Source organism: Ammospiza caudacuta, chromosome 9 (genome assembly GCF_027887145.1).
Source record: "Ammospiza caudacuta isolate bAmmCau1 chromosome 9, bAmmCau1.pri, whole genome shotgun sequence".
Lineage (NCBI taxonomy): Eukaryota > Metazoa > Chordata > Aves > Passeriformes > Passerellidae > Ammospiza > Ammospiza caudacuta.
The window spans coordinates 38,274,344-38,287,826 of NC_080601.1; the positions used below are offsets into that span (position 1 = coordinate 38,274,344).

Sequence of the window (13,483 nt, forward strand, 5' to 3'; positions counted from 1 at the left end):
CAGTAGCAAACCAGGAGCTGGGAGCAGAACCAGGAAGAGAGCCAGGAGCAGAACCAGCAGCAGGAGCAGAACCAGGAGCAGGAGCAGAACCAGGAGCAGAACCAGCCCATTCTGGCATTCTGGGGTTCTGCCATCCCAAAGGCCTCTCCTGCTCCCTCCACCCTGAGCTCAAGGGCTGGGCAGAGCTGGGCCCATTCCCAGCCTGTGTCCAGCAGGAGCCCTGTGGGTTCCTCAGCTGGGACAGGAGCAGATCCCCTGCCCAGCCTCCCCTGGAATCCATTCAGTTATTAAGGCCCAATTTAGCAGGGGCTGTGCTTTGTAGCCTGAAAAAACAGCAGCACAGGGCTTGTTTGTGAGGAGAATAAACAGGGATTCAGAGTGCTCTCCTAACATTGGAGCTCTCCTGAATAAAGAGGAAAAGCAAATGATTGTTGTTTGCTCTGTAAGCAGCTTGAGCTCTTTTCTCTTCCAGGGAAACCAATTAGGCCTTTTCATCTACTTAAAGTGGGGAGTGGGGGAGTGTATGACCACAAAAATCCACATTCCTGGCTGTCCTCCTGCTCCTGCAGTCCCCTTTGGCAGGGGAACCCACACAAGGAAGCTCAGGGGCTTGTTCTAAGTAAGATATTCCCAGATGCCCCTCCAGTTGCCTTCCCCAAGCTCCATCCTCCTCCTCCTCCTCCAGGACACGAAGCCACCCTGGTGAGGCTCTGTTCCATGGGGTGCTCAGGGTGTAACTGGTGCTGGCCACGAGCAGGTTAATGCTCACCTTAATGTGAGGGCTGTAATTAGTGGCATCAGGAGCAGGTTAATGCTCACAGTTAATGGGTAATTAGTGTGTAATTAGTGGCGTCAGGAGCAGGTTAATGCACAGCAGCCTCCAGGCGACAGAGAAGGTTGGTGGCTCCTGTCACCCCTGCCATTGTCCCTCCACAAACCAGTCCCACTCCTCCCAATCCCAGCCTCTGCCTCCTCTGGCATTTCTCTTTCAGCTCCTGCTCGTGTTATTTATTCCATCTGATATTCTCAAATCAAGCAGTGGATCTTCAAAAGAAACCCTTGATCAAAGTGCAGCTCCACCTGGGCCTGGTTCTGGCCAGGTTCAACCCCTGACTTCCCTCCCTGACAGAAGGGAAGTCTGGAATACGTGATCGTGGAATATTTCACTCTCAGGCTCTGAAGGAAATGCTGCTGATTGATAATTTTCCATTTCATTCCTATTCCCTCTCATCTCCTTGGACTAAAGTGAAACAATCTTCTTTTTTTAGAGAGCGTGCTTTGATGTTGCTGTGAATGTTGGACTCAGCTAATTCAGAAAGACTTAATATTTTTTAATATTTATTTTAATATTTGTTTTTGCTGTTATTATCCCTGGCTGGGAGATACCTGCACTGGCAGCTCTGGAATAATGGGGATGGTGATTCCATGCCAGCCAGGGAACAAGTCTGGGACATTTTGGGAGGATGGGAGGAAGTGGGGAGAAAAAAGCCTTTGTAGCTTCCAAAGGTGCTGAGATGGGGCAGCAGCACCACGCCCAGCACAGTGTGCTCAGAACCAGAAATCTGGGGGAGTTTTAGGAAGATTGGAGGCCATGGGGCATCCCCCTGGTGTCTCTCCAAGTTTTGGAGGATGCAGCCTCCTTTTTATCCCAATTTTCCCAGCTGCATTTCCCTTCTCTCTTTCCCCATTTCTTAGGTACTTGAGTGGTTCAGACTTCCCAGAACACCTGATACCAGAGATTTCCCTCTAATGTATAACCTTGCCTTTTAATTTCTAATTCTTATGGAATTGAGGAGTTTTTCTTCCCCATTGTTTCTTTCATCTTTCAATGTCTAATTTCATTTATCAGCAAACCTGAAGTTCATTTGTGAAAAGCAAATATCTCTTTACATTCACCAATCAGCGGGATCCTTCCCATTGTTTCTTTTATCTCCCAGTGCTGGTTTTATCCGCCAGCAGACACAGAGTTTGTTCGGAAAGAAAAATCCACCATTCCTCTCAAGAGTGTGCCAGAAAATGGATGCAGCAGGCAGGCAGGATGTGGTGCTGAAGATTCTCTGTGGGGCAGGCACTGCCTGAGAGCAGAGCCAGGAGAGGAGGGCTCTGGAGAGGAATTGTGCCCAGGATGCTCCTGCCTGCCCTTCCCCTGTGCCCCAGCATGGACCAGAGCCTGTCTGCCTGTGCCGCCTGCGAGAGGGCACTGCCACCAGCTGTCCTGGTTTAGGGCAAATTTGGGAGAAAACCTCCAAAGGGGCCTTTCCAGAAAGCAAACCCACACAGCCCCTGTGCCCAACCGGGTCGGGAAGGATTGCTCAGAGAGGAGTGGGAAGAACCTGTTTGTTTAACAGGCACAGCACCCCCAGCACACAGAATGAACAATACCAGGTGACACCGCTCTGACAAAGATGACAAATTCACAAAGTCTCTCTGGGGGCGGTCGCTCTGTTCTCAGTCCCTCAGTGCTGGGGCAGCTGCTGCCCAGAGCAGGCCCCGCCAGGCCCAAGGTGCAAACTCTCGGTGCTCCCAGGGCCCAGCCCGGAGCAGGCTCGAGTTGGTCCAAAAAAGGAAAGGAGAAACAGTCCAGGGAAAAATTCAGATTGCTTAGCTAAACTAACTAATGAGCAGGAGCAAAAGCAAGAGCAAAGCAAAGCAAAAAGCCAAAGCAGCACCATGCACTGCCCTGTCTGTGTGTCCCGCCAGCCGTGAGGGAGCGGCTGAGAGCAAAACCAAAACAAAACATTCGCTCTCAGAGCCAGTCTGGAAGGCACAGCACATGATATCCAGCATAAACAGAACACAGGAATGGGGATACAGCATCAGAACGTCACCCTAGGACACCATCCCAGGGGGGGCTGATAACACAATCCTGTTATGTTTCTGAACTGCTGGGAGAGGAGTTTCTGCTCCAAGGGTCAGGAGTTTGCCAGTCAGAACAGCCTCTGATAACAAGGAGGAAATTGGAATAAGCCAATACATCTCGTGCTGCTACAGAGCCCTTCACTGAGCTGCCCGCATTTCCATCTGCTCAATGTGATGGATTTATTTCCTGGGCTTTGGGGGCACTGAGAATTTGTATTGAGATTTTATTTGGAGTCATTAATACAGCCCAGTGACAGCCTAATGGAAATCGGTGTGAGCAGAACAGGACCATGGATCCACCCAAGGGTGGTTGGGGCTGGTGACAAGGAGGAGCAGATTTGTTCCAGCTCTGAGGAACAAACCCTTCTCTGGCCCTGATTTCCTGGCCTGAACCTGCCCAGCTCCCACAGTGGGAGATAAAACAGATAAAACAACAATGTGAGGAAAAAGCAGACACCAAGTGCTCTCCATGTGGGATTTACACTCAGCTCAAACCTCAGCTCAACATTTACCCTGAGCTCAAACCAGCCTGGGCAGGCACAGAAGGGGCTCTGGAAGCAGGAGGGATGGAAAAGGAAAATAATACAGCATTTATCCCTTCTGCCTGCCGCATGGAGGAACCCAGAAAAATTACAAACAACACAGATTAATCCTGGAAACATTAAAGTTCAAATCATTACTCCTTTTGGTGAGGCTCAGTGTTTCCTCACAAAGAGCTGAGATCCTGGCCAGGGTCAGCTTGGACCATCCACACCCCTCATCTCACTGCAGCACACAGTTCCTGTTTGAGCACATCACAGGGGAAAGGCAGAGATCACAAACCCTGCTCAGAAATCTGAGCCCTTGTGGTGTTCACAGGGGTCTGAGGATAAGGGAAGAGAGGAGGATCTGACTCCATGTTTCACAAGGCTGATTTATTATTTTATGATATATATTACATTAAAACTATACTAAAAGAATAGAAGAAAGGATTTCATCAGAAGGCTGGCTAAGAATAGAAAAATGGAATGATAATAAAATCTTGTGGCTGACCAGACAGTCTGGACAGCTGGGCTGTGATTGGCCATTAATTAGAAACAACCCCATGAGACCAATCCCAGCTGCACCTGTTGCATCCCACAGCAGCAGATAACCATTGTTTGCATTTTGTTCCTGAGGCCTCCCAGATTCTCAGGAGGAAAACTCCTAAGGAAAGGATTTTCCATAAAAGATGTGTGTGACACTGCAGCTTGATTCCAGCCCTGGGCTGGAGGGAGCAGCACAGCAGAAATTTGGTTACAGAGGGAAGGGAAAGCCAACCACGACCGAGACGTACTGCAACTTTAATTCCAGGTTTGGAGAAATAAATTTGAGCTAATTTGCTAAACACCACTTAATGGCTTGGGAAATTAGTTTTCCTGAATTAAGACATTATTGAATCCTGGTGTTTATGAGTTTGGGAACCTGGCAGAGCACAGAGCTCAGTGCCTGAGCATTCTGCTCCCCTTGTACTGTTAATTACACAGTGCTGTGTGTGAGCTAGGCTGGGACAGCTCCTCCTTGGGCACCACAACTGCCCCAGGAGTGGGCTGGGGGCTGGATCAAAACTGCCCCTCCACCCTCATTTGTGTCTCCAGTAGCCCCAGGTCTGCTCTTCATTCACCTTGCTATGCTGCTTCTGCACGTTTATTCACAGCTCTACCTGCCTCTCCTTGCAATCAGCGGAATAATTAGTTAATGAATGCCCAAAGTGCAAAGTTACAGGCATTTATCCAGGAAATGGATGGTGGCTGTGATCAGGAGACTGATTCAAGGCCCCCGTGCAGGGAGCTGCTCCTGCCCCCTGATTGCAGCAATCTGTGCCCAAAGTGGGTAATCAGGAGTGGCACCAGGAGACAAATGAGCAGGGCTGGGGATGGCAGGCAGGCACGGGGCTGATTAACATAAATATCCCATCCTTGCAGGCAGGCCTTAAAGTGGGGCTGCACAATGGAATCATTTATCCCATGGCTGGAATGGGGAGAAAAATGGCATCATAAGCAGAATGGAATAAAGAGCAGAATGTAATTTAATGATAGCTCATTCTGATCTCTGCACTGGCAGTCAGGGGCAAGGGCACTGATTTGGATTTCACATTCTTTTGGCTGAGAGGGAATCATTTTCCAAGGAGTGGATAAAGGGATAAAAGAGTGTGGCAGGATCCTGCCAAGTGTCCTGGGATGTTCCCCCTTCCTCAGCTGAGCAGGGATTTCCCAAGGAAAGAGGTGATTCCTCAGGTTTGGCTTTTCTCTTTCCCATTCTGTGCTGCTTCAGTGTGTGGGGCTGGGCTCACATCAGGCATGCTGAGCTCTGTGCACAGAGCAGGGACACAAAACAATTCCTGCTCCAGCTGGGCACCAAGGACAAATGACCCAAATCTCAGCCCAGGAGCACAAACCCCGTGGGCTGCAGAGAGAAAAACAAGCAGGGTGGGACTGCAGGGGCTAAAGCTGCAATGGGACAATGAACTGCAAGGTGCAAATGGAGCAGAGCTGATCCCAGGGACAGAGCCCGTGCCCGGCCGTGCATTTTGGGGCCATTTTGGTTCATCTTGGGTGCAGCCCTGGCTGGGCTCTGGTGCTGCCCAAGGTGGGTCCACGGAGGAGAAGCTTTGGATAAATCCCTGCTGTATTCTGTGACTCTGCCCAGCCTCTGCTCTGGGGCAGCCTGAACAAGGCATCACCAGCACACTGTCCACGAGGACAGGAGGGCAAGGAGGCACAATTGTCATTAGCTGAGACCAATCAATTGTGGGATCAATTAAACAACCTGCTGAGCTGTGGGAGCACACACCCTGCTGACGCCCCTTCACTGCTCCAAGATAATCTGGTTTATTGCCAGGCTCCCGCTGACCCTTCAGACAGGCACTGTGCTTAACTCAGAAATGGGGAGGGGATTAAACCTATTTCCCATTTGCTTATTTGCACTAATATGACATAGCATAGTATAAAATTATAGAAATAATACAAAACTATATACATTATATCAATATAATAATTATTATTTATTATTATAATTATTATATTGAGTATTAATTATTAATTAATCAATAGTTATATAACATAATAGATTAATGTTAAAATAAAATATAAACAATATAAAATTATAAAATATAATGTAACAAATTCTGGGTGCCCAGAGAAGCTGTGGCTGCCCTGGATCCCAGGGAGGAGCCTGGGCACAGGTCTGGGAAGGGGCTCATGTGAGAGGTCCCTGCCAGAGCCCCCGGGATGGTTTTGGGGCTGGGTTTGGGTTTGGATTTGGGATTGGGTTTGGGGCTGGTTTGGGTTTGGGGTGGGAGCCCAGCATTCCCCCCTGAGCTCTCTCCTGGCTCTGCATCATCTCCCCTGGCATCCCCAGGGCATGGAGCCAACACCCTCAGAGCCTGCTTGGACTGCCCTGCCCAGGATCTCCCCTCGGGCAGAGGATGGGTGTGGAATGTGTGGAATGCCCAAGGACACAGCAAGGCTGGCAGGAAATGCTGCCTTTCTCTCTCCACGTCCTGCTGGTGCTGGACCTCAGCTCTGCAGGCAGCGCTCCCAATAAACAGAATAATTTACACACAAGCCTGACTGCAGCTCACGGAGGCAGTGACAGGATAGTTCTGCTCCTCATTTCTGCATTGCAATTCATAGTCTCCTTTGTTTTGTTTTTTTTTTTTTAATTGAAAGTCAAAATGGATTTTTTTTTTCAGAAAGTGCCCAAAGCAAAGACTTTAATTTTTAAGCAGTTCACTGTTGTGCTTTCCCCAGGGCATCCCAGGGCAATGGAGGTTTTGGTGCAGCAATTTCAGAGGCTGACATGGAGCACACTCTCTCTGTGCACTGCTGAGACCTCAGCAACAGAAAGCAGAGGCAGTGACTTGAAAGATTTACTCATTTTTAATTAGTGAGAAGCCAAAACCCATCAGTGCCTCACCTGGACTCCTCTGCTGCCAATGCCAGAGAGGAGAGACCATCAATGCTGCTGTGCTGAGACCTCTCCTGGGCCTTCAGCCACAGCCACTGATCCCTGACTGAGCCCACAGCACCCAGGGACTGCAGGGCCCAGAAACCCCTTTGTGTCCAGAAACCCCTTTGTGTCCAGAAACCCCTTTGTGTACAGAAACCCCTTTGTGTACAGAAACCCCCTCTATGTACAGAAACCCCCTCTATGTACAGAAACCCCCTTGGTGTCCAGAAACCCCTTTGTGTACAGAAACCCCCTCTATGTACAGGAACCCCCTTTGTGTATAGAAACCCCTTTATGTCCAGAAATCTCCTTTATGTCCAGAAATTCCTTTTATGTCCAGAAACCCCCTTTATGTCCAGCAATCCCTTTATTCCCAGCACAGGGCAGAGCAGCTCCTGGCAGCACCCACAGCCCCGAGGCAGCACCGTGCCAGCCTCACTGGGACAGGGCAGGGCTGGAAACTGTCCCAGGGAAAAGGAGTCCCAGTGTTGCATGGAGGTAAAAAGCCAGGAAGGAAAGGCTTTGTAAAGTCATGGCTTAGGCCTGTAACCTCAGCCAAGTGCAGCCAGCAGCTAAAAAACCCCGAGGAATCTGTCCTGTGATGAAAACACATAAACTGTGCAGAAACAGAGCGGTTTGGTAGCCATGTGCAACAGCCATCACCAGGCAATGAGCTGAGCTTCAAAGCTTTGTTAAGCAGCTGGATTTAGCACGGTGCCTTCTGACATCCCTGTAAAACATGAGCTGTGCACTAAAGATCCAGCTTTTCTGCAGGAAGGAACAGGAGTTCTGTCTGCTTGTATTGTGACATCCCAGTACCCCTTAGAGGGGACTGCTTTGGGGCCAGAGCAGCCCCTGAAGGTGGCCAGGGCTGGGAGCTGCTCAGGCACAGAACCACAGGAATGGGGAGGTTGGAGCAGCCCCCAGACCCAGCCAGCAGTGCCCAGGCCATCCCTTCAGTTCCAGCCCTGCTATTCCAGGTTCTGCCCTGCCCCAGGGTGCCCCTGCACCCCACACCCAGTGCCAGCAGCTCTGCCCACAGCCCAGCACACACAGCAATCCTTTTCCTGCACCCCACACCCAGTGCCAGCAGCTGTGCCCACAGCCCAGCACACACAGCAATCCTTTTCCTGCACCCCACACCCAGTGCCAGCAGCTGTGCCCACAGCCCAGCACACACAGCAATCCTTTTCCTGCACCCCACACCCAGTGCCAGCAGCTCTGCCCACAGCCCAGCACACACAGCAATCCTTTCCAGCCCCAGAACCAAGGACAGCGCTGCAGCCTCAGCCCCAAAAGTGCCCAGAGCAGGGGATGGAGGGTGGGACTGCGTCCCTGGAGCTGGGATTGGGCACTGAACCCAGCACGGAAATGGAGCAGAACTGACCAAAGTGTGAGATTGGGCTGGAGCCACGGCCCAAGGTGTGTCCTGTGAGCCTTGGAATAAATCCCTGCTTTATTCTTTACCTCTGTTCCAGGGAGCTCTGAGCATCACTGCCCCAGGTGTGTCCTGTGAGGGAATGATTTCCCTGGAATAAATCCCTGCTTTGTTCTTTAACCCTGCCCAGCCCTGCCCAGGTGTGTCCCCAGGTGCCACCTCCACAGGTGCCCAGGTGTCACCCCAGGGATGGGCACTCCCCAGAGCCCCCAGATCTGTTTCCCCAACCCTGGGCAGGGTTGGGCTCTGCCCCCTCCATTCCCTCTCTGTGAATCAGCTCCTGATTCCAGAGGGTTTTCCCTGCCTTGGTAACATCTCAGCCACATTGAGATGTTCTGGTGGATACAGGAGCAGCGTTTGTTTCACAATAAAGCCATAAAAACACACAGCTGCAATTTGTAAGGAGATCTGTGCAGAGCATCCAGACACGTCAACCTCCAGCTGACTGTGTCTGAATTATTAAATCAATATTTTATTCTTTTAGGAGGAAAAACATCACATCTGAGGGGAAAATTATTTTTAATACAAACAAAACACGGGCCTTGAAAGGCTCAGCCTACCGTGCCTACACTCGCAGCCCCCTCAGATGGAGAAGGTCTTTATTAAAAATGCTCTTTAAAGTTAAATGAATTCTTGTTTTGCAGGCAGTGCCTGTTCCAAGCAGAAGCACAGCTTTGCTGTGATTCCAGGGAAAAGCTTTTCTCTTCAAAGGAGAAAAAAGAGAAATATATATATTACAAAAAAGGATATTTTTGTTCATGGGGTAAAGCCTGGTCCAAGAACTGACTGCTCTGGGTTGGAGGGACCCCAAATCCCACCCAGTGCCACCCCAGCCACGGCAGGGACACCTCCCACTGTCCCAGGTGCTCCAGCCTGGCCCTGGGCACTGCCAGGGATGCAGGGGCAGCTCTGGGAATTCTGATGGTCAATCCCCACCTGGCGTCATTGCTTCACAACCAGTGATGGCCACATTGACTCCAACAGGTGAACGTGGAAAGGTTCATTTGGAGAGGTTTCAGTGATTCCTCCCAGCTCAGACATGTCCCAGCAGAGCTGGAGACCCCACGTCCTTGAAAAGCTGCCTGGGATGTGAGCTCAAGCAAGCAGGAGATTTACAAAGACTGGGTTTTTCTCTCTAAATAAATAACAAGCTGAGAAAGGAGTGTTCAGAGAATGCTATGTGAATTGGCAAAGATTTCCTTGCCTTTTTTGAAATCAAACCCTTCATTTTATCAGCAGCTGACTCCAAAATGAGCTATACAAGGCACTGGGGGAAGGAGATGATCTTAAAGGTCCCTTCCAAGCCAGACCATTCAATGATTTACCTTGAAAATTATCCCCAGAGTTAAATATTGGCAAATTATTCACTTCTATTAAAGAAGGCAAAGGGATTGTGGTCTGCAGTGAAGGTGAGAACTCAGGATCGTCTCACTGACTATTCATTATTTAAAAAAAGAACAAAAATAAATCCTTGCTTCTCTCCCACAGCCAAGCCCTGCTGAGCACCTGGATCAGGAAATACAACAATCAGAAAGCAGTTGGAGGCTCCTCCCTCCCTCCCAGGAGAGGAGGGAAAAAGGTTCAATTTAAAGCAATTTTGACAAATGTGAAGCATCCAGTCAGGGCTGAACCCAGTTCCCTGTCTGAGAGGAACTTCTCACAAACCCCTGAAAGCTCCCAGCCAGCTCCAGGTCTGTCTCTGGCAAGGGAAACTGGGACAAACTGGGAATGCAGAAATGATGTTTTTCCTTGGAACGGGGACGGAGTTTTCCCTTTCAAGGAAAAACATCATTTCTGCATTTCCAGCATTCCCAGTTTGTCCCATTTCCCTTCCCAGTGTGGAGCCTTCAAACACAGGAACCTCAGGTGGAAGGAGCCCACGGGGAAGTGCCAGGATTGCTCTGAGCAGTGAGAATTCCTTGGGAAGGGCCAGTGCCAGGCAAACACAAGGCAGGGACACTGCACTGGCCCTTGAGCATCAACCAGCTGGAATTGCTCACAAACACACCCAGAGCATCTCTCTGAATCCAGAGGAGTAAATTCAGAGTCTCCTGGGAACTCTGCCATCATTTGTTCTCATTTCTCTGACTTCTCTTCATTTCTGCTCGGGATTAGCTCTCCCAGCAAAGATCACAGCAACAGGGAAAGCTGCTCCCAGGGGGGTGCCATGAAAGCAATATTTACCAAAGTAAACCTGGGCACAGAAATCAAAATACAAAGAACTGAGTTAAAAAAAAATAAATCACAAAGTACTTCAAAAAGAGAACCAAAATGGCTTTAACTCTTGCTCAACCACTAAAATATCTCTAGCCTTGTTGGGAGGCTGAAAAGCAGAGAAAAATCCATCCCAAACTCTCCAAAACCTCCCAAAATCATCCTTTGCACTCCTTCACATTGCCCACATTGTGCACAGTTTGTTCCTTCAGGATTTTACCTAAATGAAGAAAGCCACATAATATTATCACCTTTGATTTTTTTCCTATTTATCTTGGGTTCAGACCAGTACAAGCCAGCCAAGGATGCCAGCACACAAACTGCTCCTCACATTACCCAAGCAAAGCCATCAGCAGCATTTTATTGGCACGTGAAACCAAAATGAACCTGTTCAAGTCCTTGGCAGCCCGCTCCACCATAATTTAGCTTTTAATGACGATTTCCTAATTTTCAGTGCCTTGTCCTGGGGGAGGCAAACCCCAAGCTCCTTCTGGAGATACCCTGGGTTCATTCTCCTCCCTGTGATCCAACCAGCTCCAAATGAAGCTGCTCCCCATGCCTGGCCTGGCTGTCTGGGGAGCTTCCAGGGATGTCTCTCAGTGCTCTTGGTTGAACTGAAAACCACTAAAAACCATTAAAAACCGTTAAAAATAATTAAATCCATTCCGCTCCTTGACGTGTTTTTCCACCCTGAAAACTGAACAAAATGCAGCCATCCAGAGGCCCCAGGGCACCCACCTGAGCAGGAGCAGCTGCAGTGGATCCCTCGGGGATGTGGAACCGTGGAGGCTGCAGAGCACGGCAAGCAGCGCCTGGACTGGCCCGGGACAGCCCCGTTCCCTGTCCCTGCCCACCCCTCAGCCAGGAATCCCCTCCCAGTGTCCCACTGGCCCTGCCCTCTGGCACTGGGCAGCCATTCCCCCTTGTCCTGGCACTCTGAGGTATTGCAAGTTCATTTTTCCGAGGCAGCAGAAAGTTCATTTATCGCCTTGATTACAAAAATATCCAGCACACACCCAAATAAAAATTACTGGGAGTTGGAGAAAGTCTCTCTCTCGCTCCAAGCAAACAGAAGTCTATGGATTTAAGGAGCAATAACTTAAAATTTAGGTCTCCTGGGAAAAAGAATCACAATTAGAGCATCTTTGGAGCAGGACAGAGATCTCCTGATGTCCCTCCAGCCACAATATCCTACCTGTGCAGCCAGAGTGACTCTTTTGTTCCCAATATCCTCAGATTTCCGATGGATCTCACTGGAATTTGCACACAAATCATTTGCAGGAGCCCCCTCTGGTTTTCCATCTCTCCAGTAAAAATGACCAGCCCTGTGTTATCTTCCCCATTATTTCCTGGAATCCCAGAGTGTCCCAAGCTAGAAGGGACCCACAAGGATCCAGTCCAACCCCTGGTCCTGCACAGACACCCCAACAACCCCCACCCCGTCCCTGACAGCATTTTCCGCTCGAGTTCTGGCAAATAAAAACCTCTTCAAAAAGCTTCCCCCCTGAAATCAGGCTTGAAATGCTTCTTAATTACAAAAGTTAAATATTTATTTATACAAATATGATGAGAAAAATCTCATGCAGACTCTTCACACACAGGAACAGAACCCAAATCCAACTGGGATGGCTTCACCACAGAACTGGGGTTGGAAGGCTGAGGGGAACCCTGCCCACGGCAAAGTCCTGGGCCGGAGAGCTCTCCCATGGAACACGTGCCAAGGTTTCCACACTCTTCACCAAGATTTACAATGAATAGCTGCTTACTACTACTCAAGGACTGGACAGAGACGGATGAGCAGCGGGAGCGGGTCCTGCAGACCACCAGGCCCCACACGCTTGGTGGGAATGCAGAGGTGCCAAAAGATTGCTTGAGATACTTCCCCTAAATGATGGAAATGCCTTGAGATTGCTCTGGATGGCATCTGCTTCTGCTTAATTATAAATCTGCATCGGAGTCATAACTTGTGTATATTACAAGTAATTTGCATAATTAAAACAATTAAGGGATCGACATATCATGGCAATTAGAAATGCATCGAACTCTGGATGTTGTACAAAAGAGAGCTTCAATATGAAACATTAATTCTTTGAGAACAGAATATCTTTCCCATTCCTGCAGAACAGCCTTCCCCACTGCAGTGGGTGCTCCCCAAACTCCCTTCAGAGGCAGCTTTGACCTCCCACTCCTGGTGCTGCTCTGGGACCCCGAGCGTTTTCTCCTTCCTGGAACCCCTTCCCGCAGCCCAGCCCGGGCACGCGTCTTTATTGCCAGCTCCACTTGCTCTTATCTCATTTTCCGCAGCCTTATCCTGTTTTCCTTGTCCCTCTTTTTGAGGATGAGGATGAACTGGTTGAAGAAATGCTCCTGGTCCTTCTTCTTCGGGACGAGGCGGAAGCGCTGGTCCCGGCCGTGCTTCTCGGCAAACTCCTTGAAGGTTGTCCTGTGGAAAAGGCAAAGTCCCTGAAGGTTGTCCTGGGAAAAGGGGACTGGGCAGCTGGGGCAGTGCCTGGCACCCCCAGGTGGGGCAGCTGGGGCAGTGCCTGGCACCCCCGGGCTCCTGCACTGCACCCACACCAAGAACCAGGGCATGGAAAAGGGGACTGGGCACTGGGGCAGTGCCTGGCACCTGTCACAGACACCTTGTCATGGAAAATCCTTTCCTTAGGAGTTTTCCTCCTGAGAAGCTGGGAGGCCTCAGGAACAAAATGCAAACAATGGTTATCTGCTGCTGTGGGATGCAACAGGTGCAGCTGGGATTGGTCTCATGGGGTTGTTTCTAATTAATGGCCAATCACAGTCAGCTGGCTTGGACAGAGAGCTGAGCCACAAAGCTTTGTTATCATTCTTTCCTATTCTATTCTTAGCCAGCCTTCTGATGAAATCCTTTCTTCTATTCTTTTAGTATGTTTTAATGTAATCTATATCATAAAATAATAAATCAGCCTTGTGAAACATGGAGCCAGATCCTCGTCTCTCCCCTCATCCTGGGACCCCTGTGAA

General features: G+C 49.6%; 1 protein-coding gene across 1 annotated transcript in view; it reads right to left on the reverse strand.

The window, feature by feature from the left end:
- Window positions 1–12,082: 12,082 nt before the first annotated feature.
- TCERG1L (transcription elongation regulator 1 like) overlaps window positions 12,083–13,483 on the reverse strand; it is a 52,401-nt gene continuing 51,000 nt past the window's right edge. Inside the window, exon 13 of the mRNA XM_058810735.1 lies at window positions 12,083–12,923. Coding sequence (XP_058666718.1) covers window positions 12,767–12,923 — 157 coding nt within the window. The 3' untranslated portion in view covers window positions 12,083–12,766. The remainder of the gene's footprint in view (window positions 12,924–13,483) is intronic.